Source organism: Megascapheus bottae, chromosome 24 (genome assembly GCF_031878675.1).
Source record: "Megascapheus bottae isolate mThoBot1 chromosome 24, mThoBot2.hap1, whole genome shotgun sequence".
In the NCBI taxonomy this organism is placed as follows: domain Eukaryota; kingdom Metazoa; phylum Chordata; class Mammalia; order Rodentia; family Geomyidae; genus Megascapheus; species Megascapheus bottae.
The window spans coordinates 19,612,636-19,637,758 of record NC_143532.1 but is presented as its reverse complement, the minus strand read 5'-3'; the positions used below and the strand labels follow the sequence as shown (position 1 = coordinate 19,637,758).

Below are 25,123 nucleotides of genomic sequence, written 5' to 3'. Positions count from 1 at the left end.
CCATCCATATAGTTTTTAAAGGCCAGTAAAGCTGAATCATTCCATCTGCTGGGTAAGCCTGATTCCTGCCATAGTTGCAGATGTTTGGTTAAAGTTAAGAACTTTTCTCTTTTTTTCTTAATTTTTCATTTCCAACTTCTATTGATTCAATAAACAAAATAAAGTACTCTATATACTCTATAAGTAATTCTCTTGACCTGTAAATATTATTTTAGTAACTAAGACACAAGTTAGACTTGAATCACATCGTAAGTTTATAAATCTGCCTTTAGTCCAACTATTGCACTGAGTCTCAGCACTTTTGGTCCTATTCACATCAAGCCCATGACCATTGCTTGAGTAAATGAAAATAGTGAGTTTTACTAATGTATTTTTGACAAAAAGCAACCCTGATATCTCATATTCTGCTTCTAAACCCCACATAGAAATTCATTTACTTCTATAGTCATTGGAGTTATGTGTTCCTCCTCCTCTTGACAATTATTCTCTTCATCTGTGTTCTTTCATTTTCAAGCTGAATTTTCTTACTCTTCGATATTTTTTATTCTTATTATAAAGGTGATATAGAGAGAGGTTATAATTACAGAAGTCCGGACCGGGAGTTTGGCCTAGTGGTAGAGTGCTTGCCTAGCATGCACAAAGACCCGGGTTCGATTCCTTGGTACCACATACATAGAAAAAAGCTGGAAGTGGTGCTGAGGCTCAAGCTCTAGCCTTGAGAAAGTCCAAGGACAGTGCTCAGGCTCTGAGCTCAAGCCCAGGACTGGCCAAAAAAAAAACAAAAACACCGAAGTCAGGTAAAAAATATATTTCTTTGGGTAGGGGGCAGTTTTTGCCAGTACTGACTTGAACTCAACTCCATGCCTGAGCACTGTCCTTGGGCTTTTGCAAAACTAGAGCTCTACCACTTGAGTCACAAGAGTACATTTCTTTTTGAACACTGTCACCTCTTCCCTTGCTCTCTCCTAAGTTTTCCATCCTATTCCCACCCACAAGTTGTATAGTTCATTTTCAACATAGTGTCCAGTGAGTGCCATTGCTAGAACTTTATTTACCCTTCCAGTTGTGCTGGTTTCTTTCTTTAAAAACAAACAAATGTTTTCCCCTGATCCAAGTATTAAGTCCCTTACAAACTGATGAAATTTGTATTTCCCTCCCGCAACCCCTCAAACAGGATTTTATTGATTTTGGCATACTTACAACTTTGTTTCAAGTGAACATTGTTCTGGCTTTTCTGAATGTGCCTCTACAGACAGGGTGTGGTTTTATTTATTTCCACAATGAGCTAGCTTCATTGTTTATCCCCATAGAACAAGCAAGATATCAGAACATTCTTATTTTTTGTAAACAATGAAAGTTATTCATTAGGGTCCTATTTATATGTGTTAATCATCCTAAGAGATAATTGAAGAGCATTTAAAGAAGAAATTGAAGAGTATTTAAAGAAGAAATTGTCTAGGACCTGTATGACACTCAAATTGGGCTACTCTCAGAGTAGCTTTTAGCAGGTGGACCCTCTAGAAAGAGATCCATATTACCTTCCTCAGTCTGCGTGTCTGGCCACAGAGAGGTAGAAAGGATGGTGATGTTGGCATCAAGACTTTTTAAAAAGTCCACATCTGACTCTGCTGCTCAGATAACATATCTATAAGTGCGGTTGATGGATCTCTGAGCCTGTGTTTCCTCTTCTGACATAGTATGAGCCACCAGCCTCATGGTGCTTAGTGAGAACTAAAATTATGAAAATTCCTAAAACAAAGGCGATACTTAGCAATGCAGTATATTTGTCAATAAAGCCATTATCTACTTCCTGAGAACCATAAGGCTTTTCCTTTATCCAGAAAGCTTAGAAGTCCAGCCACTAGGTTAATGGTTATATATGATACACTCTCTTCCCAGGTCAGAGCAGGCAGAACCTTGCTCATCTTCTGGGCCTTGTCTCTCTCCAGGAAGGGTATGGCATTGGGGATGATGAATACTCCTGTGCGTATGATGGCTGCCGGCAGCTGATTTGGTACAATGCCAGAAGTAAGCCTCATGCACACCCATGCTGGAAAGAAGGTATTCATTCAGAACTCTTCTCTGTCATGAGTGTATCACTTGGGTATAATGGAGCAGTTACCACCCTAGGCCTTAACATTTTTCCTCTTTAGCATATTTTTGGGTAGATGTTATCTAGGGAGTTTTAAATATCACCAGAGAGGCAAATAAATCTTGATTCTTTCTTACCATATTTCATTGATCACAGCAGGCACAGTTTTTCCCACATTTTAACATCCTTGAAATTGTCATAGTTTAACGGGCAGTATGTTTTCTTAATTCATAGGAAAATACTGGTATGTGGAAGTCAGATCAATTGCAGAAAAAAGGATGAAAATATGGAATTTGTGGTTAAAGACAAACTTTGTACAGTGCCACTCAAGCACTTAAGAGAATCTTGGGAAGTAGCACTGTGGCTCAAGTGGTAGAGTGTTATCCTTGAACACAAAGAGGCTCAGTGACAGCACCCAGGCCCCGAGTTCAAGCACCACCACAACAAAAAGTTGTTGATTAGTCAGGCGTTAGTGGCTCACACCTGTTATCCTAGTTACTCAGGAGGCTGAGAGCTGGGGATCACAATTCGAAGTCAGCCTGGGCAGGAAAGTCCCTGAAATACTCTTATCTCCAATTAACCACTCAAACAAAAGGAAGTGGAGCTGTGGCTCAAAGTTGAAAGCACTAGCCTTGAGGAAAGGAGTTCAGGGACAGCACCCAGGTCCTGAGTTCAAGATCCATGACCACCCGCCTCCCCCCCCCAAAATAAAAGAATCCTAGTAGTACACAGCACTATCCTTAACAGCATTTTGCTTCGTCTGCTAGGAGACACAGTCGGGTTTCTGTTAGACTTGAGTGAAAAGCAAATGATCTTCTTTTTAAATGGCAACCAGCTGCCTCCTGAGAAGCAAGTCTTTTCATCTACTGTGTAAGTAGCTCTTCTCAAAGATTCAAGTAGATGTATGGAATGTACTTTTCTCCAGGAGAAAAGCTTTATGTAAACAAGATAATTAATAATATTTTGCAATTGATTTAGTTGGGGACCCATATAATAAGACCTAAACTTATTTCCAAAATTTATGTAAAAGGTGGAGGGCCAGGAGTGTGGCCTAGGGGTAGAGTGCTTGCCTAGCATGCATGAAGACCCGGGTTCGATTCCTCGGTACCACATGCATAGAAAAAAGCTGGAAGTGGTGCTGAGGCTCAAGTGGTAGAGCTGTAGCCTTGAGAAAGCCCAAGGACAGGGCTCAAGCCCTGAGCTCAAGCCCAGGACTGGCAAAAAGAAAGGGGAGCGGGATTTGGGGGCTTATAGGCTTATCTAGCTTAATACACAGACACCATCCCCCTTTGTCTATGCCAGCGTGTGACTGGTTCACTTTGACTCTGAAAACCATGGTATGTGAAGATTTACTGTAGTTTTATGAATTCTGTTGATCCGTATTCATTCTTATTTGTAGATCTGGATTTTTTGCTGCAGCCAGTTTCATGTCATATCAACAATGTGAGTTCAATTTTGGAGCAAAACCATTCAAATACCCTCCATCGACGAAATTCAGCACTTTTAATGACTATGCCTTCCTAACAGCCGAGGAAAAAATTATTTTGCCAAGGTAAGGGATGTGCCAAGCTCTCCTGATTGTTATATATACCTTATGAGAAATTAAACCATTTATGAGAGGCTTTTTTTCAACTTTTATTAAGAAATTTTGAAACTCTCACTAAACATGCTGACTTTCTTGGAAATATACATTATGCAAACAGATATCAGGAAAGATATATATAAGCCAATTATTAACATGAAATTATTGGAAAAAAATTAAAACTCATGTTTCCCCAAAGTAATAGCTGATTTTACAGGGATTTCTAGAATTGGGTTAGGATCCGATTTGTAAGTAATAGCATTGCTTATTATTTAGTGAAGAATCTAGAAAGAAAGAAGGCATACAGCTAAATTCATTATTTTCAAATTGGCTTATATTAGTTATATGAAGAGAGAGATTTCATTGTTATAGTTGCACACATTTACATGATATTCTAATATCACCCCTTCTATCACACTCCCTGCCCACCTCCTTCTGAAAAATAGGATCCCCACACCATTTCCTCTCTTCTCCCCTCAGCCTACCTACTATCCAACTAGTCCCCACACACCTAGAGTGTTGTTCCTCCTCCTCCCACGTCTACTGACAAGGAGGTCTTCATGGATACTGCATTGAATTTGTATGTTGCTTTTATCTGTATGGCCATTTCCTTTTCATTTTAAGTTATACTGTTTTACTGCTTTTTGTTTTGTTTTGTTTTGTTTTGCCAGTCTTGGGGCTCCTGGGCTCAGTATGTCCATTTTCAAAATAATAATTCTCCCAATCCATGAGCCTGGGATGTCTTCCCATCTACTGATATCTTCTTTAATTTCTTCCTTCAAAGTCTTGTATTTTTCATTGTAGGAGTCTTTCACTTCCTTAGTTAGATTGATACCCGTGGTGTTTGGGGTTTTTTTGTTGTTGTTGTTTTTGGTATTTTTTTTTTCCTTTTTGTGCCAATCCTAGGGCATGAATTCAGGGCCTGGGCATTGTCCCCTGAGCTTTTTGCTCCAGGCTAGTGTTCTGCCATTTGAGCCACAGATCCACTTGTAGATTTTTGGTGGTTAATTGGAAATAAGAATCTCCCAAGCCAGGTAATGATGGCTCAAGCCAGTAATCCCTAGCTACTGAGGAGGCTGAGATCTGAGAATCACAGTTCAAAGCCAACCTAGACAAGAAAGTTCGTGTATCTCCAATTAATCACCAAAAAGTCAGAAGTAGAGCTGTGGCTTAAGCTACAGAGTGCTGGCCATGAGCAAAAAAAGCTCAGGGATAGTTTCGAAGCCCAAAGACTGGCATTGAAAAAAAAAAAAAAAGAATCTCCTGGACTTTCCTTCCTGGGCTGTCTTCAAACCTCAATCTTCAGGTATCATTTCTGCCTTCGGAATAGCTAGAATAACAGGCCATCAGCACCAAGTAACTGTCTTTTTTGCCCAGCATAGTGATGTATACCTGTAATCTCAGCACTCAGAAGGCTGAGGCAGGAAGATTTTGAGTTTGAGACAAGCCTGGGTTACATAGTAAGTTCCAGTCTGATCTAGAGTACATATTGAGACCTGCCTGGGTGAGGGGTTTTTTCTTTGATGGAATTTTGTTATCTCTGATCTCTAAAACTATGTTTACAAGCACATTTCTGTATAAAATGAATAAACCATTTAGTTCATAATTTTTTTTAAAAAATATGAGGGGCTGGGAGTTTGGCCTAGTGGTAGAGTGCTTGCCTAGCATGCATAAAGACCTGGGTTCAATTCCTTGGTACCACATGCACAGTAAAAGCCACAAGTGGTACTGTGCCTCAAGTAGTAGAGCATTAGCTTGAGAAAGCTCAAGGACAATGCTCAGACCCTGAGTTCAAGCCCCATGACTGGCAAAAAAAAAAAAAAAAGAGCACTGGACTTAGAATCAAAGGATTTGAATTCTGACTTTTTAATAAATGTGACCTTGGGTAAATCATTTCCTTGAACTTTTAATTTCTTTGTCTGTAAAATGAGAATGTCCATATCACCTTGGCTCCCTCCTGAGGTTGAAGTATGAGATATTGTGTTTGAAAACTTTACTAAGCAAAGCAGAAGGAATGCTTAGTAGATCTCCCATGTATAAGCCATTGCTCAAAGTGTTTTATATGCAATACAGCTAACAAGGCCTCCTTTTCCTGCTTTGTCTATGTAGGCACAGGCGTCTGGCTCTGTTGAAGCAAGTTAGTATCCGAGAGAACTGCTGCTCTCTTTGTTGTGATGAGGTAGCAGACACACAGCTGAAGCCATGTGGACACAGGTTTGTATATTACTGAGGCAACATTTTACCCCTCTCTTGGCTCACTTTTAGGTACTCCCAGCTCTCTCATTTCACCCATAGCTACACTAGTTTTTCTTCCAAGTCCAGAATTTCTAGATGATTATCTTTGCCCAGGTATTAGTTATTGAGGCTTTACAGAGTTTAAAGGTTGGATTTTTTATTTCATTTAAATTTTATTGGCAGGGTGATATATAGAGGGTTACAGTTACATCAATAAGGTAGTAAGTTCATTAAGTCTTGAACATTGTTACTCCTGGATTTTTTTTTTTTTTGCCAGTCCTGGGGCTTGAACTCAGGGCCAGGGCACTGTCCTTAGACACTTTTTGCCCAAGGTTAGCATTCTGCCACTTGAGCCACAGCGCCACTTCCAGCTTTTTCTGTGTATGTGGTACTGAGGAATTAAACCCAGGGCTTCATACATGCTAAGCTTCTTTAAAAAAAAAAAAAAAAAAAAATCTGGGACCAGAAGCGTGGCCTAGGGTCTTGTTATAGCCCAGGCTAGCTTTGAACTCCTCAACTTCTTAAGTGCTGAGATAAACTTTTCTATTTTTGTTTGAGTGTTAAGATCCTAAACGACAGGGTCTGGTATTTGTCTGAGAGCCTGCTGGTCCTTTCCTGTGGTTTGGCACATAATAAGGGCTTGCTCAGTAGGGCTACTGCATTAAAAACAGAGCTACTAATCTTAAATGTGATCATAGTTCCTATAATAGGCATATCCAAACAGAACTGGAACAGGAAATTAAGAGAATTATAAGAAAATTTAGCCCAGCATTATTCAGCAACAGTGTTTAAAGGCTGGCAATAAAGAAAGGAAATCTGGAGAACTAGAACTGGACTATACAATAAACTGAGGCCAGGAGTTTGGCCTAATGATAGAATGTCCATTGACAGTGATCAGGCCCTGAGTTCAAGCCCCAGGACTGGCAAAACAAAAACAAACTAGAAAATGCCTGCCTAGAATAAACTGAAAATGTAAGCATGCCTGTTACTATAGAAGAGATTGAGATAATTGCCTTCCCTCCCAAAACACCTAGGCCAGATGGTTTCACAGATAAATTCAATATTTTTTTTCCAGTCCCAGGCCTTGAACTCAGGGCCTGAGCACTGTCCTTGGGATTTTTTTCAAGACTAGAGCTCTGCCACTTGAGCCACAGCACCATTTCTGGCTTTTTCTATGTATGTAGTACCCAGGGATTAAACCCAGATCTTCATGCATACTATGTAAGCACTCTGTCACTAGGCCAAACTCCTGGCCCCATTCTTTATAATTTTCAGGGAAAACACATTTCAGCTAAATTTCTGTAGACCACAGGTGAAAAATAGAAACCCACATTATTATTTTTACAGACCGTATGTTAGTCTTACCAAAGATTGATAAAGAAAACAGAAAAAAGAAGAGGAAAACTGCCAAACACCAGTGTCCCAATCCTATAATTCTAGCTGCTCAGGAGGCTGAGATCTGAGGATTGTGGTTTGAAGCCAACCCAGGCAGGAAAGTCTGTGAGACTCTTCAGTCAATCACAGAAAAAGCCAGAAGTGGAGCTGTGGCCCAGGTGGTAGAGCACTAGTCTTGAGCAAAAGGAGCTCAGGGACAATGCAGAGTTCAAGCCCCCGGACTAGCAAAAAAAAGAAAGACAGAAAGATAGGAAAAGAAAAAGAAGACTGGCCGGGAGTTTGGCCTAGTGGTTAAAGTGCTTGCCTAGCATGCATGAAGACCCAGGTTCGATTCCTCGGTACCACATACATAGAAAAAAAAAAGCCGGAAGTGGTGCTGAGGCTCAAGTGGTAGAGCTCTAGCCTTGAGAAAATCCAAGGACAGTGCTCAGGCCCTGAGCTCAAGCCCAGGACTGGCAAAAAAAAAAAGAAGACATTTTTTGCTTGTGATTATAAATATAAAAATGTTATGAAATATTCAGAGGTGGGCTGGTGATTAGCTCAGTAGTACAGCCTAGTCCTAGCATGAATGAGAATCTGGATTTGGTCCTCTATACCACCACCAAAAAGATAAAAGCAAAACAAATGAACGCACAAATGGCAAAATGGGAATCTATTAATATAATTTTCTCAAATACAGCTGTTGAGAGGATGTTACTACTTTCTCCAAGAAATTCACTGTTCGCTTTTTTTTTTTTGGCCAGGGGAGGGGACCATAGCAAGACTCTCTGGGGCTTGAACTACTAGGTGCTGTCCTTAGCTTTTTCACTCAAGGATAGCAATCTACCATATTGGCCACATCTCCATTTCCAGCTTTTTAGTCTTTTCAAAAGTCTCAACAAACTTCCCTGCCTGAGCTGGCTTCATACCAAAATCCTAATATCTCAGCCTCTTGAGTAGTTACAATTACAATTATGAGCCATTAACACCTGGCTTCCTTCTATTTTAAGCCATCTGTAAATATTACTCTTTCACCTGGGTATTAACTCATTGGCAGTTAAAATTTAGTTGGCAAGTAGAGTCTTACCTTTTGAAGCACTAACTTGATTTCTGTTTATGTCTTTCTTCCCAGCGACCTGTGCATGGATTGTGCCTTGCAACTGGAGACCTGCCCATTGTGTCGTAAAGAAATAGTGTCTAGAGTCAGACAGATTTCTCATATTTCATGACACATGTGAAGAAGCATCATGGACTCATTTCTACTTAATTCCAGCCAATGTTGAAAAGAAAAAGAAAAAAAAACAACCATCTCGAATCAGTTGTACGCACATTGAAACTTATAGCCATGGCCAGATTTTATGCTAAAAATGGTAGTTCCTCAAAGACAGAATTCTCTTAGAATCTAATCCAACTTGCCAGCCCTGAATTCCTTTTAAGGCCAAGGAAAGCTACATGCCAGCAGCCTGGCCTGTGGTACTTCCATGAAAAACAATAGGCAACAATGCCCTCTGAGTGCTGAAACCACCGAAACTCTCCATGTTGGGTTATTTGGTTTAACTAGGGATGCTTTGTGTACAATCTCAAGTTTTTATTGGGGGGAGAAGTCCTTTTGAAGTCGTGATTGCCTGTTTCTTGGGGTAAGCATCACCTGTCAGGCATACAGGTCATTTGGCATGGATGTTGTGTGGCAGCATGGAAGAACCTGAAGGACGGTGTAGACTGTAGAAAAAACACAACAAAAATATCTCCCAAATTTTTTATACTTCATTGATTCCAAAGAACATTCTAGGGTTTTTTTTTAACTGCAGAAAATTGGTGGTATTTTCACATTCATGGTGTTTCTAACCAATCTCTGTACCCACATTTTGTGAGGGGGAAATGTTTTACCAATGCAGGAGGAATTCTTAAATCAACTGTAATGTTAGACTGGAGAAAATTTGGTATTTAGGGTATTTTTAAGGCCCCATTCAAATCAGGTTTTATTTTGGTTTATTTTGGTTTGTTTTTTTTTTTAATTTTAATCAGTATTGTTTTGGGACATAATATACTTTGAAACTCTTAAACCAATAGTCTCAAAAACTCTAGAGGACAGTCTGAGAACACTCATTTCTGTTGTTTTAAATAAATACATGTTTTTGAATAGCAAATTCAATCATGGATTGTTGACTATGTCTTCATCAAAAGTATTTATCCCTCTCAGGGTCTCTGGTGAAGACCTTCAAGAATTCAGTTTTTCTCCCAGAAAATTGGAAGGTAGAATTGTAATTCATAGACCTTATTTTATAATGGTGTACCTCAGCAGCTGCCTTTCAATTTATGCCAAGTCCTTACTGAGTTTATACTTGAATAGTAAATATGTCTTCTGAGTTTTACAGCGTCTTAAACTCAATGCGCATTTTCTTCTTCCTTTCCCACCCTTTCTGTTTGTAGTTCATTAAACCTGTCCATTACAGAGCTGATTTCCTTCCTGGCTGTACTTGTTGGGTGCTGGATTTTATTTACATGTCTCTAGTCTTCCATAAATCAAATATATATATATATATATACACACATCTATAGAGATATATGTTCTTCTCTTTAGCTTGTGGTGAATATAGTAATTTGCATTGAAGAATAAAACATCTGTTGCCTTTTTAAACTAAGGTTTCATAGCTTTCATTGGTGCCTTCTGCTGAGGTCCCTTCTGCTTAAGGCCCTAGGTTTACCACCACCACACACACACACACACACACACACACACACACACACACACACACACACACTGAAGAAGTTTAATCACTTTCATTGAGCAGATCTTCACTGAGCTTTGAGTAATGATCCTCAGATCTCAGCCTCCTGAGCAGCTAGGCTTACAGCCACCAGCACCCAGCTGAGAATATAGTTCTAAAGAAGGCAGACCTATTTGGATATTTTGCTGGATGTGGGAGGTTATCAGAAGGAAGCTGAAGAAGAAGCCACAGCCAGGCCGGGGAACTGATGACGGGGTAGCTAAGTGAGCACTGCATTACAGACCCAGGTCCTCACTAAAAAGAGCATGCAAGGCTGGGATGGGGTAGAAGGTCCTGGCTCTGCCAAGACTAGTGTTGCTAGTGTTGGAAGCTTGTGAAGAGTTTTCTGTTTTCACTTATACTCTGTAGAAGAAGAAGAAAAAAAGTAGCCTGTTAATTTCAGATGGCTCTAGCTTGTATTTCGAGAATGGGATGGAAGAATGGGTTGAGATTACAGAAGCATAAAATGGAAAAGGTGGAAACAGTAAGGAAGCGGAAATAGTCCAGCTGAAAGCTGTCAGAAAACTCAGAACGTAAGGAAGAGATTAACTGATAACTTGTGAGTAACCAAAGGAACAGGAACCTATCAGTGTTCTATAAATTTATGTAAGACCCTTGGTACAAAGATCATCTATTTTTCAATTCCTAACTTCTAGAAGTAAAAAGATGAAATATTAAAATTGATTTAACCACTCAGGAAGGAAGGAAAGTATAATCTTTGAACTACAAAGGAAAGACATTTACTCCACAGAGAAGGGAGGGATTGGCAAACTGGGACAAGATTCTGTACTGAAGGAGACCATTAAAGAGAAATTAAATGAGAGGCTTTTACTGTTGGTGTGTTACCAGAGGCTGGAAGGGGCAGATTAAGTAATGGCACTTACTTACCAGTGACTCATAGGGAAAATAAAGTTGAGGGGGGGAAGATGAAGTGCCAGGGTCTTTTTTGAATGAATAAAGCAGGAAAAAATCATGTCATTTGCAGAATGTCAGGAAACAATGATTCAGTCTTAGAATCAGAAACTTTGGCCTGGGTTTCAACCATCTTCACAGTGTATCCATGAAAACATCACTATTATGAATAATAATCCACAAAGGCTTTTTAAAACTATTAATGAAAGAGCCTCTAGATATATTCCATTTGAAATTTATCTGTGGAGCAGGACAAGGAAGCCAGTATTGTTTCCAGAATGACAGAATGTTTAATGACAGGCACTGACAGCAATATAGTATGATGATTAATAAAGGTCCTTTGCAGTAGAACTTACCCAATGCCCACCAGGCCTTCATCTGTTAAACAGAAGTAATATGCTCTTAACAGGGGTTGTGGTTTTGGCCTTTTCCTCAAAGCATTTCAAAAGGAAACTATAAATGTTTAGTATCGTATCTGGTAAATGTCTAAGCAGGTACCTATTTTTATCCCTCTTTGTTCCTAGAGCCAGGTATGGTAAGGTAGGTTAAAAGATGGCTGCAAATTCTTTGGTATTCTTCCTGGCAAATGAGGTTTAAAGCCTGGTGTGGTGTTCATTCCATAATTCCAGAGGATCACAAATTTGAGGTCACAGCAAGACCTTCAAGAAAATGAAGTTTAAGGTTACGCACCAATGGCTCACATCTGTAAATCCTAACTACTCAGGGAAGAATGGGAGGAAGTCTGCTTGAGGCAAGCCCTAGTTTGTTTTTTTAAAAAGGCACTGGTTGCTTACTCCTGTAATCCTAGCTACTCAGGAGGCTGAGATCTGAGGATTGTGGTTCAAAGCCAGCCCAAACATAAATGTCTGTGAGACTCATCTCCAGTTAACCACTGGAAAACCAGAAGTGGCACTGTAGCTCTATGTGGTAAAGCGCTAGCCTTGAGCTGAAGAGCTCAGGGACAATGCCCAGGCCCAGAGTTCAAGTCCCAAACCAACTTCCCACTCAAAAAATACAACTTTGCAAAGATTTACCAAAAAAAAAAAAATTCTCAAGACTTCATCTCAACAGAAACAGGTAAACAGGTATGACAGGCACGTTGAGGAAGCATCCAGACTGATCGGAAAGTGAGACTATGTCTTAAAAAAAATAGAACAGTGAAAAGATGAAATGAGAATTATAGGATTAGGAGTGTAATTCAGTGATACTTACCCAGCAAGCATGAAGCTTGATTCCCCAACACTGGCCTCCTCCCACCCACCTACCCCCCCCTTTTTTAAGGTTTATGACCTTTAAATGTGGGTAGAGTCTATGCTTTACTAACAACATATGATATTGTGTCATTTTCCAATTCCAGGCCCTTAAATAACTGTCAGTCCCTTGAAATGTTTCTTACCCCAGCTACCATGATGTAACAAAACCCAAATATCCCCAGAAAGATATCCCCAGGGAGACCTCTATGGAGGGAAATTCACATGTAATATACACATCCACAGCTGATTGCTTAGCAATAGCCAACACTAATTGTGGGCCAGGGGAGTGAGCGCCTCTGAAGGGGTTTATAGCTCCATGTTCTTGACTAGCCCTGCCCAAGGTGCAGAGAGTATTGAGACATAATTGTTTTAGATGAGTATGTTGATTTGTAGATGTTTATTCATTCTCCACTCTGACCTCAAGACTTAGTAGGTAAGTTCTTTTCAAGACTAGAAATGAATGTGGTTTGTACAGAAAATAGGTCATGAGGATTTACTATAGGTAATGGGTTTACCCTAAACTCATAGTGGTGATTCAATAAACTGTGTGTGTCTCTCCTGCTCAATCTCAACCTGGGCACTGTCCCTGACAACTTCTTTTACTAAAGGCTAAGGCTCTACACTTGGGCCATTGTATCATTTCCAGCTTTTTTCTGAGTACTTTACTGGGGATAAGAGTCTCATAGAGTTTCCTGCTTGGACTAGCTTTGAACCATGATCCTCAGATCTGAGCCTCCTGAGTAAGATTACAGGAGTGAGCCGCACAGAAGTGGGCTGTCTTCTGTCTGATGCAGTGAGTTCTCTGAGGTGCAGTGGCTCATGCCTGTAATCCTAGCTACTCAGGAGGCTGAAATCTGAGGATTGAGTTTCAAAGCCAGCCAGAGCACTAAAGGAGGAGAGACTCTTACCTCCAATTAACCACTAGAAAATAGGAAGTGGGGCTGTGCTCCAGGGGTAGGGTGGTGGCCTTGAGCTTAAGAGCTCAGGGACCAGAGTTCAAGCCCCTTGACCCACAAAACAAAGAAAAGGAAAGAAAAAGAAATTAACTGTCCTTCTGATTTTTAGCTCTACCTTAAGTTTCTTATACACCACATTTGGCCGAAAGGCATCACTGCAACCCAAGAGAAATAAAGGTCCAACTTGGAGAAATTATCTCCTGGAAAAGCTTTTTTTCAATGTTTAGCATTCTTCTCCTGGTCCAAAGTTACTCAATTTCTGATTGACTGGTTCAAAGTAGTTCTGTCAACATCTGACTTGCATAGTTAGAACCATAATAAGACTAGTAAATCTTTATGATGCAAAGATTATGATGCAATTTGCAAGAGTTCCACCTCATGCAGTGGGGCCTTTTTTTCTCCATCCTCCCATGAGGGGGAAGTAACTTGCCAATCTGACCTCTGCAAGATCAAAGTCTGGTTCAAACGACTTAACAATTTACAGAGTTCTTTAAAAAGCTCTTTGAAATACTTCCCAAAACACAACCAACTTCCAAGTTGAGGGTTTTGGCTTGGATTCCTTCGTCCATAAAACACAGGCAAGGTGAAATCTGGCCACTACAGAGCCTGTAACCCTTTCCAGGCTTCATTGAGTGATTGACAAGCACCAGCAGCGCTCGACAACGTTCTCTTTCCGGGACTTCCTCTCCCGGCTTTGCCCCTCCTCTATCGGTGGCAAAGAGCGCCTGTGATTGGCTGTCGGGAGCCCAGGAGGTGGTAGCCATGGTAACGGAAGGCGGGACGCAGCGTGCGGCGGTTGGTAACGGACATTCAGACCTGTTCGGCGCCTGTGGCGGCGCGCGGAGAGCGGTGTGGCTGCGCGTGGAGGCCCCGCCGGCGCTGGGCTGCAGCCCGGGAGCCGAGGCTCGGCCTCGCGCGTGATCGCTGACCCGGCTGGGCCGAGAGCGGGCCCGCGGCGGGGCAGTGAGGCCTCCTCGGGCCCGCCGCACCCTTCATGCGAGTAGGGGCTCAGCGGAGCTTAACGGAGGCCGTGCCGAGGCGGCGGGGGGAGCCGAGTCGGAGGCGGCGGGCCCGCTCACCCTGGAGGGTGGATGCGGCGCCGCAGCGATGGACGCCCTGGAGGAAGAGAGCATCGCGCTGTCCTTGTGAGTGACCGCGGCTGCTGGCCGCGCTGCGGGCGCCGGGCCTGGAAGGGGGCGGAGAGTGTCGGGGGGAGGGGGTGTCCTCGGGGCGATGCGGGGCGCTGTCACCCCTCCATCACAATCCCAGCCTGGCCCCGGCGCACTTGAGCAGCGAGGCGTGGTCCGCGGGCCCTCCCCTCCCCCTCCCGCAGCTGTCCCCCCCCCTCAACGACCTGCCACCCGAGCCACCCTCCCTTCCAGCCTCCCTGTGCTACGACCGATCGCCAAGATGCGGGGAGTCGATCCGCAGGGGTAAGACGAGCTCTGCCACCTGCAGATGGCCGAGCCGCCCTTCTCCCTTTTTACTGAAGTCTGTGATTATGTTGAGTTTGACGAAAGAGGAGCCACAACTTGCTGGTCGCGGGTGTCTTCTTCTGCTGGAGATTTTTAGATCAGAAATAATCATGCGCCGAGCGCGCCCGAGGCTCACGGGCCTGTAACCCTAGCTCTTCAGGAAGCTGAGATGGGAGAATGGTGGTTCAGAGACAGCCTGGGCAGGAAAGTCTGTGCGTCTTCCATTAAGCACTGAAAGTGTCAGAAATGGAGGCTTAAGCGCTAGGGTGTCAACTCTGAGCACTAAAAGCTCAGGGACAGAAAGCGCCCAGGCCCTGAGCATGAACAACCACAAACTAATGTTTAATTTTTTTTTTCCCTCTCTTTGGCAATACTGGGATAGAACTCAGGGCCCCTGCAACTTGAGACATGCCTCCAGCCTTTTTCGTTTTATTTTTCAGATAGTCTTGCGTTTTTTCCACCAGCTGGCCTCAAACTCTAATCCCAAGTAACTGAGATTATGTTTTGAGCCACAGCACCTGGCCCTCATTTGAAGGGGAGGGAGGGAGAGAGGCAGGAGAAGGGAGAGGGAGGTACTGGGATTTGAACCACTTGAGCCATATACCCTGTCTCTCTAATTAGTTTTGGATAGGGTCTTGTTTTTTTGCCTTGGCATATACCCGAATTCTCCAACAAAAACTTCCCGAGGATGTGGGATGATGAACAAGCATCACACACAGCTTTATTATTGGTTAAGTCAGGCTCTGAGCTCTTCCCTATCTCCTATCTGGGTCTCTCTCTAACCTTCCTCAGTACCTAAAGATTGCAGGTGTGAGCCCTCCAACCAGGCAGGGCCTTGCTAATTCTTGAAGCTGAATGAATGGATACTATTTTGCTATCCTTTTCACTCCTGCTAGGAATAACTTTTTCTTTTTTAGTAATTATTTGAACCAACATCTAATCTTGGTTTATTTTTCAGCTCTTCTGCCTCTGATGCAGAATTTGATGCTGTTGTTGGATGTCTAGAGGACATTATCATGGGTAAAGTATTCTGCAGCTGACCTGTGTTCCCTTTAGTTCTTTTATGGACATTGAAATTAATTTTAAAATTTAGTTTTCTAACAAAACTTGCTCCGTGTAAATTTTAATAGAGTACAACCCAGTATCAAGTGGGCTACACAGGGATTTGTCTTAGAAACAACGCAATACTCAAAACAAGGGGGCATGTTCAGGTGACAGCCCATAGAAGTATCCCGTGCTCTTATTAAGGCTTCCGAGAGTTTTGATCTGCTTTATTGCTCACACAGAGTACTGTGATTTTTATGTAGTGTTGAATTTTGGTTTGTTTTTGTTTTTGTCCTTTTTTTGTGCCCATCTTGAGCTTTATGCTCAAAGTTAGTACTCTACCACCTGAGCCACAGCTCCACTTCCAGCTTTTTTGGTAGTAAATGGTCAGAGTCTCATGAAGTTGTCTGTTGGGCTGGCTTTGAAGCCAGATCCTCATCTATCAACCTCCTAAAGATCTGGGATTACAGGTGTGAGTCTCCAGCACCTGGCTTGAGTTTTGGCCTTTGTTTCTGGTGCCAGTCATGGGGCTTGAACTCAGGGCCTAAGCATTGTCACTGAGTTTCTTTTGTTTAAGGCTAGTGTTTTACCACTTGAGCCTCAGCTCCACCTCCAACTGTGGGGGGTAGAGATGGGACATTAATTGGAGATTAGAGTCTTTCTTGCCAGGGCTGGCTTCAAATCTCAGTCCTTGGATCTCAGCCTCCTGAGTAGCTAGGATAACAGTGAGCCACTAGTGCCAGGTGAATTCTAGCATTTTTATGCCATAAAACATATAACCCACATGTGTTCATGAAGAACATAAGGGTCAAACTTTAGCTGGTTCTATTTTCCTGAGCTTAAAAGTTCCTACTGGGGTTTCCCTCATTTGTCATAATTAGTATAAACCTTGAACTCCCCTAGCAGAGGATTACAATAGGGCAAAACCTAGATGCATAAGGACATATAGAATGAGGCTAAATGAAAGGACCTCCAGGATATAGAAACAAGAGCCATATAAATATGTGTGATTGTTGTTCTTAATGTACTATGTTATTTCTCATCTCTTTTGTTGTCCCTTGGTTATTCTCATATTGTTACAGTATCTTTCCTTGTTATCTGGTATATTGTATATATTTTTATTTGAAATAGGATAGAGAAGGAAGGAAAACAAGATGAGGGGAGGGGATGGGGAGAGGGAAATGGGAACAAAAACATGAGAAGGGGTATCAATGTTTGTGAAGTAATGCACCTACTATCTGGTGAATATAATGTAACCCTTCTATTAATTACATTTTTTTTAAAAAGTTCTCATTTGGGCCCAGGGCCTAGTGGTAGAGTGGTCACCTAGCATTCACAAAGCCCTGGGTTCAATTTCTTGGTACCACATACACAGAAAAAGCTGGAAGTGGAGCTGTGGCTCAAGTGGCAGAGTGCTAGCCTTGAGCAAAATGTGTCCAAGCACAGTGCTGAGGCCTTGAGTTAAAGCCTCAGGACTGGTTAAAAAAATAAAAATAAAAAAGTTCCTAGTTGTAGATTCTTTGGCATTCTTAATAAATCCTTCTAAGTAACAGATGAACAGTTAATAGGCCCCAGGTTTTAAAGCAAACATGGAGAAGGAAAAACCTTAAATTTGAGGGAATTTTTTTTTTTTTTTTTTTTTTTTTGCCAGGTTCTGGGCACTCTCCTTGAACATTCTCAAGGCTAATACTCTACCACTTGAGCCACAGGGCCACTTCCAGCTTTTTCTGTGTATGTGGTACCAAGGAAACAAGCCCAGGGCATGCTAGGCAAGCACTATACTAGGTCATACTCCTGGCCCCTTGAGGGAACTTGTCTGTAATCTTTTATTATGTTCTCTGAAAATTAGGGGAAAAGTTATTTGCACTTATTGGCTATATAGGTTAATCCAGTGTAGTATATGTTACTAAATTTGTGACCCTTCAGGTCCTGTAGAGGTCAGTGTTCTAAGTCTCAAATATGAATGATTCACTTCTCAATTCATAGGAACTTACAGATTTCTATAGAACCTGTTCAAATACTGTCCCTTACTAGGCACCCTACCTGCTGTGGAAAAATGAGCCTCTGTAAGCTCAGGTTATTTAACTCAGAGTCTGGGGCGGGGGCCGCAGTTCTTGAAACATTCCTCTTATTTAGAAATAATAATATTCTATTCAGTAACAGGTATATTACTGGTTACATGAATTCTTATTCACATTTCATCTAGCAATCTCATATGATAAAATCAGCATGTTCCAGAAAACCAGAAGTGGCACTGTACTCAAGGAGTAGGGCAATAGCCTTGAGCTGAAGAGCTCAGGGAGAGCGCCCAGGCCCAGAGTTCAAGTCCCACAACAGACCAAAAAAAACCACATCAGCATCTTCCAGATGAGGAAGTTGGGAGTTGATAAAAATAAATAGTCTGAAGCCACATATGGGTAACTCACACCTGTAATTCTATCTACTCAGGAGGCTGAGATCTGAAGATCGAAGTTCAAAGCCAGCCTAGGCAGAAAAGTTCCTGTGAAACTCTTATCTCCAATTAACTACCAGAAAACCAAAATAAAGCTAAGGCTCAAGGTGGTAGAGCAAAAGAGCTCAGGGACAGCACTTAGGCCCCCCCATAGTTCAAGCCCCATGATTGGCATAAAATAAATAAAAAAGTAATGGTCTAGGGCCACACAACTAGTATATGGTTGGGAAGGCAAACTGAGGTTTCCAGCCTCTGTCAGGCCCCATTGTTTCACCTCTGTTATTTCCATACTGCTGCAAAAATTCCACTAAAGGGCCAGGAGTTGGCCTAGTGGTAGAGTGCTTGCCTAGCATGCATAAAGACCAGGGTTCGATTCCTCAGTACCACATACATAGCAAAGCTAGAAGTGGTGCTGTGGCTCAAGTGGTGGAATGCTAGCCTTGAGGGAAAAGCTCAAGGACAGAGTTCAGGCCCTGAGGTCAAGCCCCAGGACTGGCAAAAATAAAAACAAAAAAAAAAAATAGAGAGGGGGCTTGTTGCCTTTTGAAATCTCCCAGTTTTGAGAAGTGACCTGTAAACACAGTAAACTTTTGTAAGGAGAGATAGGGAGGGATTTAGTCTTTCCCTTGATGATAGGCCAGGTAAGGGAGTTCCCCGGCCATCCTGTGTTTAAAACAGCTTGTACAGCAGTGTGCACATACTTAGAACTGGGTAGTGTCAAAAATGTTGAATTTTATATCTTACCATGTTTGTTTTGTTTTTTTGTTGTTTGCCAGTCTTGGAGCTTGACCTCAGAGCCTGAGCACTGGCCTTGGGCTTTCCTCAAGGCTAGTGCTCTACCACTTGAGGCACAGTACCACTTCTGACTTTTCTATATGGAATCAAACCCGGGTCTTCATGCATTCTAGGCAAGCACACTGCCTGCCACTAGGCCAAACTCCCGGCCCCCTTATCATGGATGTTAAGAAGACTCCTCTATTTGAACACTAGTGTCTCAGTGTTGAAAGAAGGCAGTACTTCTCCCTCTCAGAAATCTGAAGTTCTTAGTCTCCATTGAAAACAATACATTTTCCTTTTGTGGCTCAGATGATGAGTTCCAGTTGTTACAGAGAAACTTCATGGACAAGTATTACCAGGAGTTTGAAGACACGGAAGAGAATAAACTCACCTACACACCCATTTTTAATGAATACGTAAGTAGAAATTTGTGCTTTTCTTGCTAAATTAGGGTTTCTCTAAAAGTCGGATTGAGAATCAAGTATTGAAATTTGCTCGTCTTTTTTTTTTTTTTTTTTGCCAGTCCTGGACTTGAGCTCAGAGCCTGAGCACTGTCCTTGGACTTTCTCAAATCTAGAGCTCCACCACTTGAGCCTCAGCACCACTTCAGCTTTTTTTTTTTTTTTTTTCTATGTATGTGGTACTAAGGAATCGAACCCGGGTCTTCGTACATGCTAGGCAAGCACTGTACTGCTAGGCCAAACTCCTGGCCCCGAAATTTGCTCATCTTTTGAAATACACTAATAAGGATTGAAATATACTGCCAGGGATTATGCTAGAATCTGCTTTAGCTCATTTTTTTCTCCAGTTCTTTTCAAAAGCCAGGCAGTATTTGAGCTCTTTTCAAAAGGCTTTCAGGCAATATTTGAGCTTACAAACTTTTCTTTCTCTCTCTTTTCCCCCACCTCCACCAGTCCTGGGCTTGGACTGAGGCTCGGGCTCAGGGCCTGAGCACTATCTTTGGGTTTTCTGAAGGCTAGCACTCTACCACTTATGTATGTGATACCAGGGAATTGAACCCAGGTCTTCATGAGTGCTAGGCAAGCACTCTACCACTAGGCCAAACTCCTGGCCCCTACAAACTTCTCTCTTAAGTTGGCTTCACCATAATCGTGCCTTTAGTTGCAGCATACCACTTCAACAAACTTAACATTTGAGTGCTGCTTTATTTAAACTAATTATTTTGCAATGTTGGGACTCAAACTTTAAGCCATGCTCTACCACTTAAGTACTTTTCCGTTCAGTTACATCCACAGCCTTTGTTTTTTGGTTTTTTTCCTGAGACAGAGTGTATATAACAGGCTGGCATGGAACTTTACATTTTCCTGTCTAACCCTCCAGAGGGTTATAGGTGTGTTCCACCATGCCCCATTTGATAAACTTTGTTCAAACACTGTATTCTCTATCATCTAGTCAGATACTCATGTAAAAGTGGTAACAACCAGTCACCAAGTGTGAGAAACCACGACTAGAACACAGGACCCCTGTCTCACCTATGGGCTTTATTTACACCCCAAAGCCTCTTGTGTCCCCCTGGAATTATTTCATCTGTCTAAGACCAAGTTTGCACCTCCAGGACTTTATATTTTCTGAACACAAGAGCTTGAAGTAAACAAGCTTGGCAGGACCCATGGCTGTGTTCTTGCCGTGCTGCCTGTGTTTTCTGTGTCTCAGACCTCATCTCATAAGCAGGGTTATTTGAGGAGAACAACCTGTAGGAGCCCTACTGGGGGCCCTCTCCACCTGCTGTGGAGCAGTCATCCTGTTAGGGCACAGTTACCCACAGTTGCCTCTCTCTGTACCATGCAGGCCCAGGACAGCTGGGTTTTGTCTCCCTTCATACCCCTGGCACTCAGCATAGGCTCTCAGGAGATGCTCGCCAAGGATGGGGGTGGGTTTCTGAAAGGGAGTCTTGTTTCCCTAAAGTGTGGTCCAACCAAGATCCTTTCCACTGTTGTAGATTTCCCTGGTAGAAAAGTACATTGAAGAACAGCTGCTGGAGCGGATCCCTGGATTCAACATGGCTGCTTTCACAACAACATTACAGTGCGTTTGTTCTCCCCATTCTCCTTCTGTCCTAACTTCTTCCTTCCTTCCTTCCTTCCTTCCTTCCTTCCTTCCTTCCTTCCTTCCTTCCTTCCCATGACAGCATTTGGGGGCTAAGTCCTGGGCAGGAGGCCCTCCCTGCTCCATGGGACATCACCACCACCCTTTGTTTTGCAGGCACCATAAAGATGAAGTGGCTGGTGACATATTTGACATGCTGCTCACATTCACTGATTTTCTGGCTTTTAAAGAAATGTTTCTGGACTACAGAGCAGTAAGTTCTGTCTCTACCTGTTATCCTGGACCCCTTAGAGAATTCTAAGTAGAGGTTTTAAACAGTCTCCCTGCTTCCTGTCATGTTTCCCCTTAGCAGCCTCACAGCTAGTAAAGTGTTAGCTGAGAGGACTACTGGAACAGCCAGACCTTTTCATAGGCTCAGGTACCACCCAGGGGTGACGGTGGGGAGAGAGTCCATAAATAGTCAGAAGGGCTACAAGTAAAGAGCAGATAGAATCTGCTCACCTTTTTTGCAACTCAGATTTTAGCTTTTATTTCTTGGAGGTCTGGAGATTGAACCCCGGGGTCTCATACATACTAGGCAAGGGCTCTACCACCTAAGCACTATTTAATTTGTTGGGTAGGATGTCCCACCTGCCCTAGCCAGCTTAGGACAGTCCTCTACCCTGCCTCCTCAGTAGCGGTGGAGCATGCTCTTCCAGGAACATTTCTCTTTCCAAAGAAGAGAGAAATTTTTTTGGTGCTGGTCCTGAGGCTTAAACTCAGGGCCTGAGGACTGCCCCTGAGCTCTTTTGCTCAAGGCTAGTACTTGAACCATGGTTCCAATTCTATTGGAGATAAGAGTCTTAACGATGGTCTGGCTTTGAATGATTCTCAAATTTAGCCTCCTAAGTAGCTAGGATTGCAGGTGTGAGCCACCAGCACCTGGCTGAAAGCATCACTTTTTTTTTTTTTTTTTTTTTTTGCCAGTCTTGGGGCTTGAATTCAGCACGCTGTCCTTGGGCTTTCCTCAAGGCTAGTGCTCTACTACTTGAGTCACAGCACCACTTCCAGCTTTTTCTGTGTATATGGTACTGATGAATCAAACCCAGGATTTCATGCATGCTAGGCCAGCACTCTACCACTAGGCCACGCTCTGAAAGGATCACTTTTAAGAGCACACAAGGCCAACCACCCCGTTCTGTGTGTACTCCTGTGGGGGTTCACACACCACTCTACCACTGTAAACTCCTCCCTTCCCTGTATCAAAATCAGGAGCCTGAACCTGAAAGGCCTTTTTCTGTTCCTTGCCTCTTGAAGTTTTTTTTTCTTTTTTCTTTTTTTCCCCTTTTGTAGGAAAAGGAAGGTCGAGGGCTAGACTTAAGCAGTGGCCTGGTGGTGACATCCTTATGCAAATCATCTTCTACACCAGCCTCCCAGAACAATCTACGTCACTAAGTCCCACCTTCAGACAATGGGTGAGACCATCATGGATGTCACCAGCCTGGTAGGCTCAGAAACTTCAGTTATGCCCACAGACATGCGTCTCTGAAAAACTGCTGCTATAAGGCTGTTTATGTTAAGTATTGATGGGTCACAGACAACACGACCTGATGACCCTTCGGGACCGTTTCTCCTGGACACCTTCTTGTATTCAGCCACCCTCGTGCTTCTCTCCTTCCCCATCTAGACATCTCTCCCAGGTGCTTTGGAGCCAGACACATGGAGTGTCAACAGCGTGAGATAACCCACCACCATGAGCCCTTTGTCCGAGCAGGCTTTGCACAAGTCTGTGTGTGCACAGCTTTCACACGGGTCAGTTTCGGTCCTTCATCCTCAGTGGGGTTTTGTGTGGGACTACTCACCTTGCCAGTTCCTCGTGCCAACAGTCCACCATAAGCTGTCCTGGCTGTAGGAACCAACTGAGAGAGATGTCTTCCACCCCAAAGCTATCTTACATCTGCAGTGCTTGTAACACTGTCTCCTGTTCGTTCTCATGTAGTCCCACTTTCTAGAAATCTCTTAGGCATTATTTTTAAAAAAAATATTTTTATAGATGAAAACTCAGGCTAACCTTGTAGATATAGTCATGGAACTGCCATGATCCCCCACTTAAGATCCAAGTATCCTGTGCTGTGTGCTTTTGAGTTAGTGCTGTGAAGGCAAAGGTGCTATCTGCACCAGTGAACATGGGCTATGTGCTAGAAATAGAGTAGGATTTGCCCTGCTGTCAGAGCATGCGAAGTGTATGTGCAGGTTTGCTTAAAGTCCTTTCTGCCTAAGCCAGTTCAGTGGGCTTTCTTGGGAGGAGGTAGAGATGGCAATTTTTTCTTCTGTCACAAACCTCTCTCTCTAAGAAGGTTCACCATTAGTCTAGCTCAGCTTGGAGTATGGGCGGAGGGCAGCCCTGGTTTAGGTCACCTTGGTTTGGATGGCATTTGATAGACTGTAATTGGCCAGAAAATACGTCAATTCTCAATATGTACTTTCCATGCTGAAGATGAAACCTATCCTGGCTTTTCAGTGACTGTTGAAGTTTTAGAGGATGAACTGTAAGTTATGCTATGTGTTTTTCTGTAGTGATTTGTCATTACTTTTGTAACCTGAGTAAACTTTTGAGGTGTTTTGCAAGAACCATCATTCTAAATGAGTAGTTCTCTTTAAAAAGCTCCCAGCGGGCCCAGGAGTGGAGCCTTGTGGTACAGTGCTCACCTAGCATGTACGAAGCCCTGGGTGTGATTCCCCAGTTCCACATACTCAGACACATACCAGACATGGTGCTGTAGCTCCAGTGACAGAGCACTAGCCTTGGGCAAAAAGTGTCCAAGTGCCCAGGCTCCCAGCACCACCTAGTTACTATCTGGGGCCCTGCCCACCCCCCCACCCCACCCCCGCTCCCATCACGACCCAAGCAGTGGAAGCGCACAGTAAGATCCATGGGCAGCCTGCCTGGTGGAGAACTGGCCAGTGCAGGAGTCAAGGGTGAAGACTGAGAAGGAAGGTAAACTGTTCTTTCCATTCTTCCTATTTAGGAAGAAGCAAAAGCAAGATGAAGCAAAAGCAAGACAAGTAGCTTAGCACTGTGAATGATCTTGTAGATTACGTAAACTATAAAGTGCTGAGGTTGCCCAAAATGGGAGGGGTGGGCGCTAAACCTCTTCCTTAAACCATCTTCTCTTAATGACTTAATGCTGGAGCACCTAGAATTGATTAAATTCCAACAATGAGAAGTAAAACAGGTGTCATTAATATTTACAGTAGCCAGAACAACAAGTACGCATTGGGATGGGAGCATGTGTGTACACACACATGCACACAAGCATGCATACCGGTATTAGGGCCTGAACTCCAAGCCCCTTGTTCTCAGTTTTTTTCACTTATATAAAACTATAAGGGAACTATATGTGAACCATGCCTCCGGTTCTGACTTTTTGCTGATTAACTGAAGATAAAAGTCTCTCAGATTTGTCTGCCTAGACAGGCTTTGAGCCATGATCTTCAGATCTCAGCTTCTTGAGCAGCTTGAATTACAGACATGAGCCACCAGCACCTAACTTACACACACACACACACACACACACACACACACACACACAGTCTTTTTAGGTACTGTGGATTAAACCCAGGACATAGCACTTGCTAAGCCAGCACTTTGTCACTGAGCTACATCCCAGCCCCTATAATTTTTAGTAATATATATTAAAAAGGTGCCCGCAAGTGTTTTTGGCTTATTCAGGAGATGTTGCTTTTATGATAGTGGCTAAAAGCTCAAAACTGGGCTGCCCTCTGCCTCTGCTGTCTGCCAGCTGAGGCATGGCAGCCTCTTACATTACTGCGTCTCTAAGCTTCACACGCATGGAGGCAGGTAATGTTATTGAAATCCCTCCTATGAGCACAGGGTGGCTAATTTAGACACCTGGGGGTGTGGGGTGGCGGGGTTGTGGTAATAAGATATATTTTGGGCACGGAGCTCCACCCACAGACATATTAGGCCAGGACTGTTTGAGACACAGCTGGCAGCAGGTATAGCCATTCTCCCTCAGGACGGCTGGCTGAATCACTCCACAACCTGGCCTGTCCTAGGATAGGCATTTTGGCACCTCTACAGCTTCCTGCAGTTTACATCCACAGTCACAATTCCAACATCTTTTCCAAATAAG

At 42.9% G+C, this 25,123-nt stretch overlaps 2 protein-coding genes across 3 annotated transcripts in view; both read left to right on the top strand.

Annotated features, from left to right (window-relative positions):
* Rspry1 (ring finger and SPRY domain containing 1) overlaps window positions 1-9,742 on the top strand; it is a 43,059-nt gene extending 33,317 nt beyond the window's left edge. Inside the window, exons 11-15 of the mRNA XM_090357602.1 lie at window positions 1,950-2,061; window positions 2,860-2,962; window positions 3,492-3,644; window positions 5,784-5,888; window positions 8,416-9,742. Coding sequence (XP_090213728.1) covers window positions 1,950-2,061; window positions 2,860-2,962; window positions 3,492-3,644; window positions 5,784-5,888; window positions 8,416-8,512 — 570 coding nt within the window. The 3' untranslated portion in view covers window positions 8,513-9,742. The remainder of the gene's footprint in view (window positions 1-1,949; window positions 2,062-2,859; window positions 2,963-3,491; window positions 3,645-5,783; window positions 5,889-8,415) is intronic.
* Window positions 9,743-13,996: 4,254 nt separating this feature from the next.
* Window positions 13,997-23,601, top strand: Arl2bp (ARF like GTPase 2 binding protein). Of its 2 annotated transcripts, none has more exons than XM_090357592.1 (6): window positions 13,997-14,317; window positions 15,606-15,667; window positions 19,230-19,336; window positions 20,881-20,966; window positions 21,144-21,240; window positions 22,320-23,601. In XM_090357592.1, exons 1-6 carry the CDS (start codon window positions 14,280-14,282, stop codon window positions 22,419-22,421), a joined length of 492 nt encoding a protein of 163 aa, XP_090213718.1. In that variant the 5' UTR covers window positions 13,997-14,279; the 3' UTR covers window positions 22,422-23,601. The 2 variants fall into 2 exon arrangements, with proteins under 2 accessions (XP_090213718.1, XP_090213719.1); XM_090357593.1 differs by lacking the exon at window positions 13,997-14,317 and adding an exon at window positions 14,498-14,605.
* The last annotated feature ends 1,522 nt before the right edge of the window (window positions 23,602-25,123 follow it).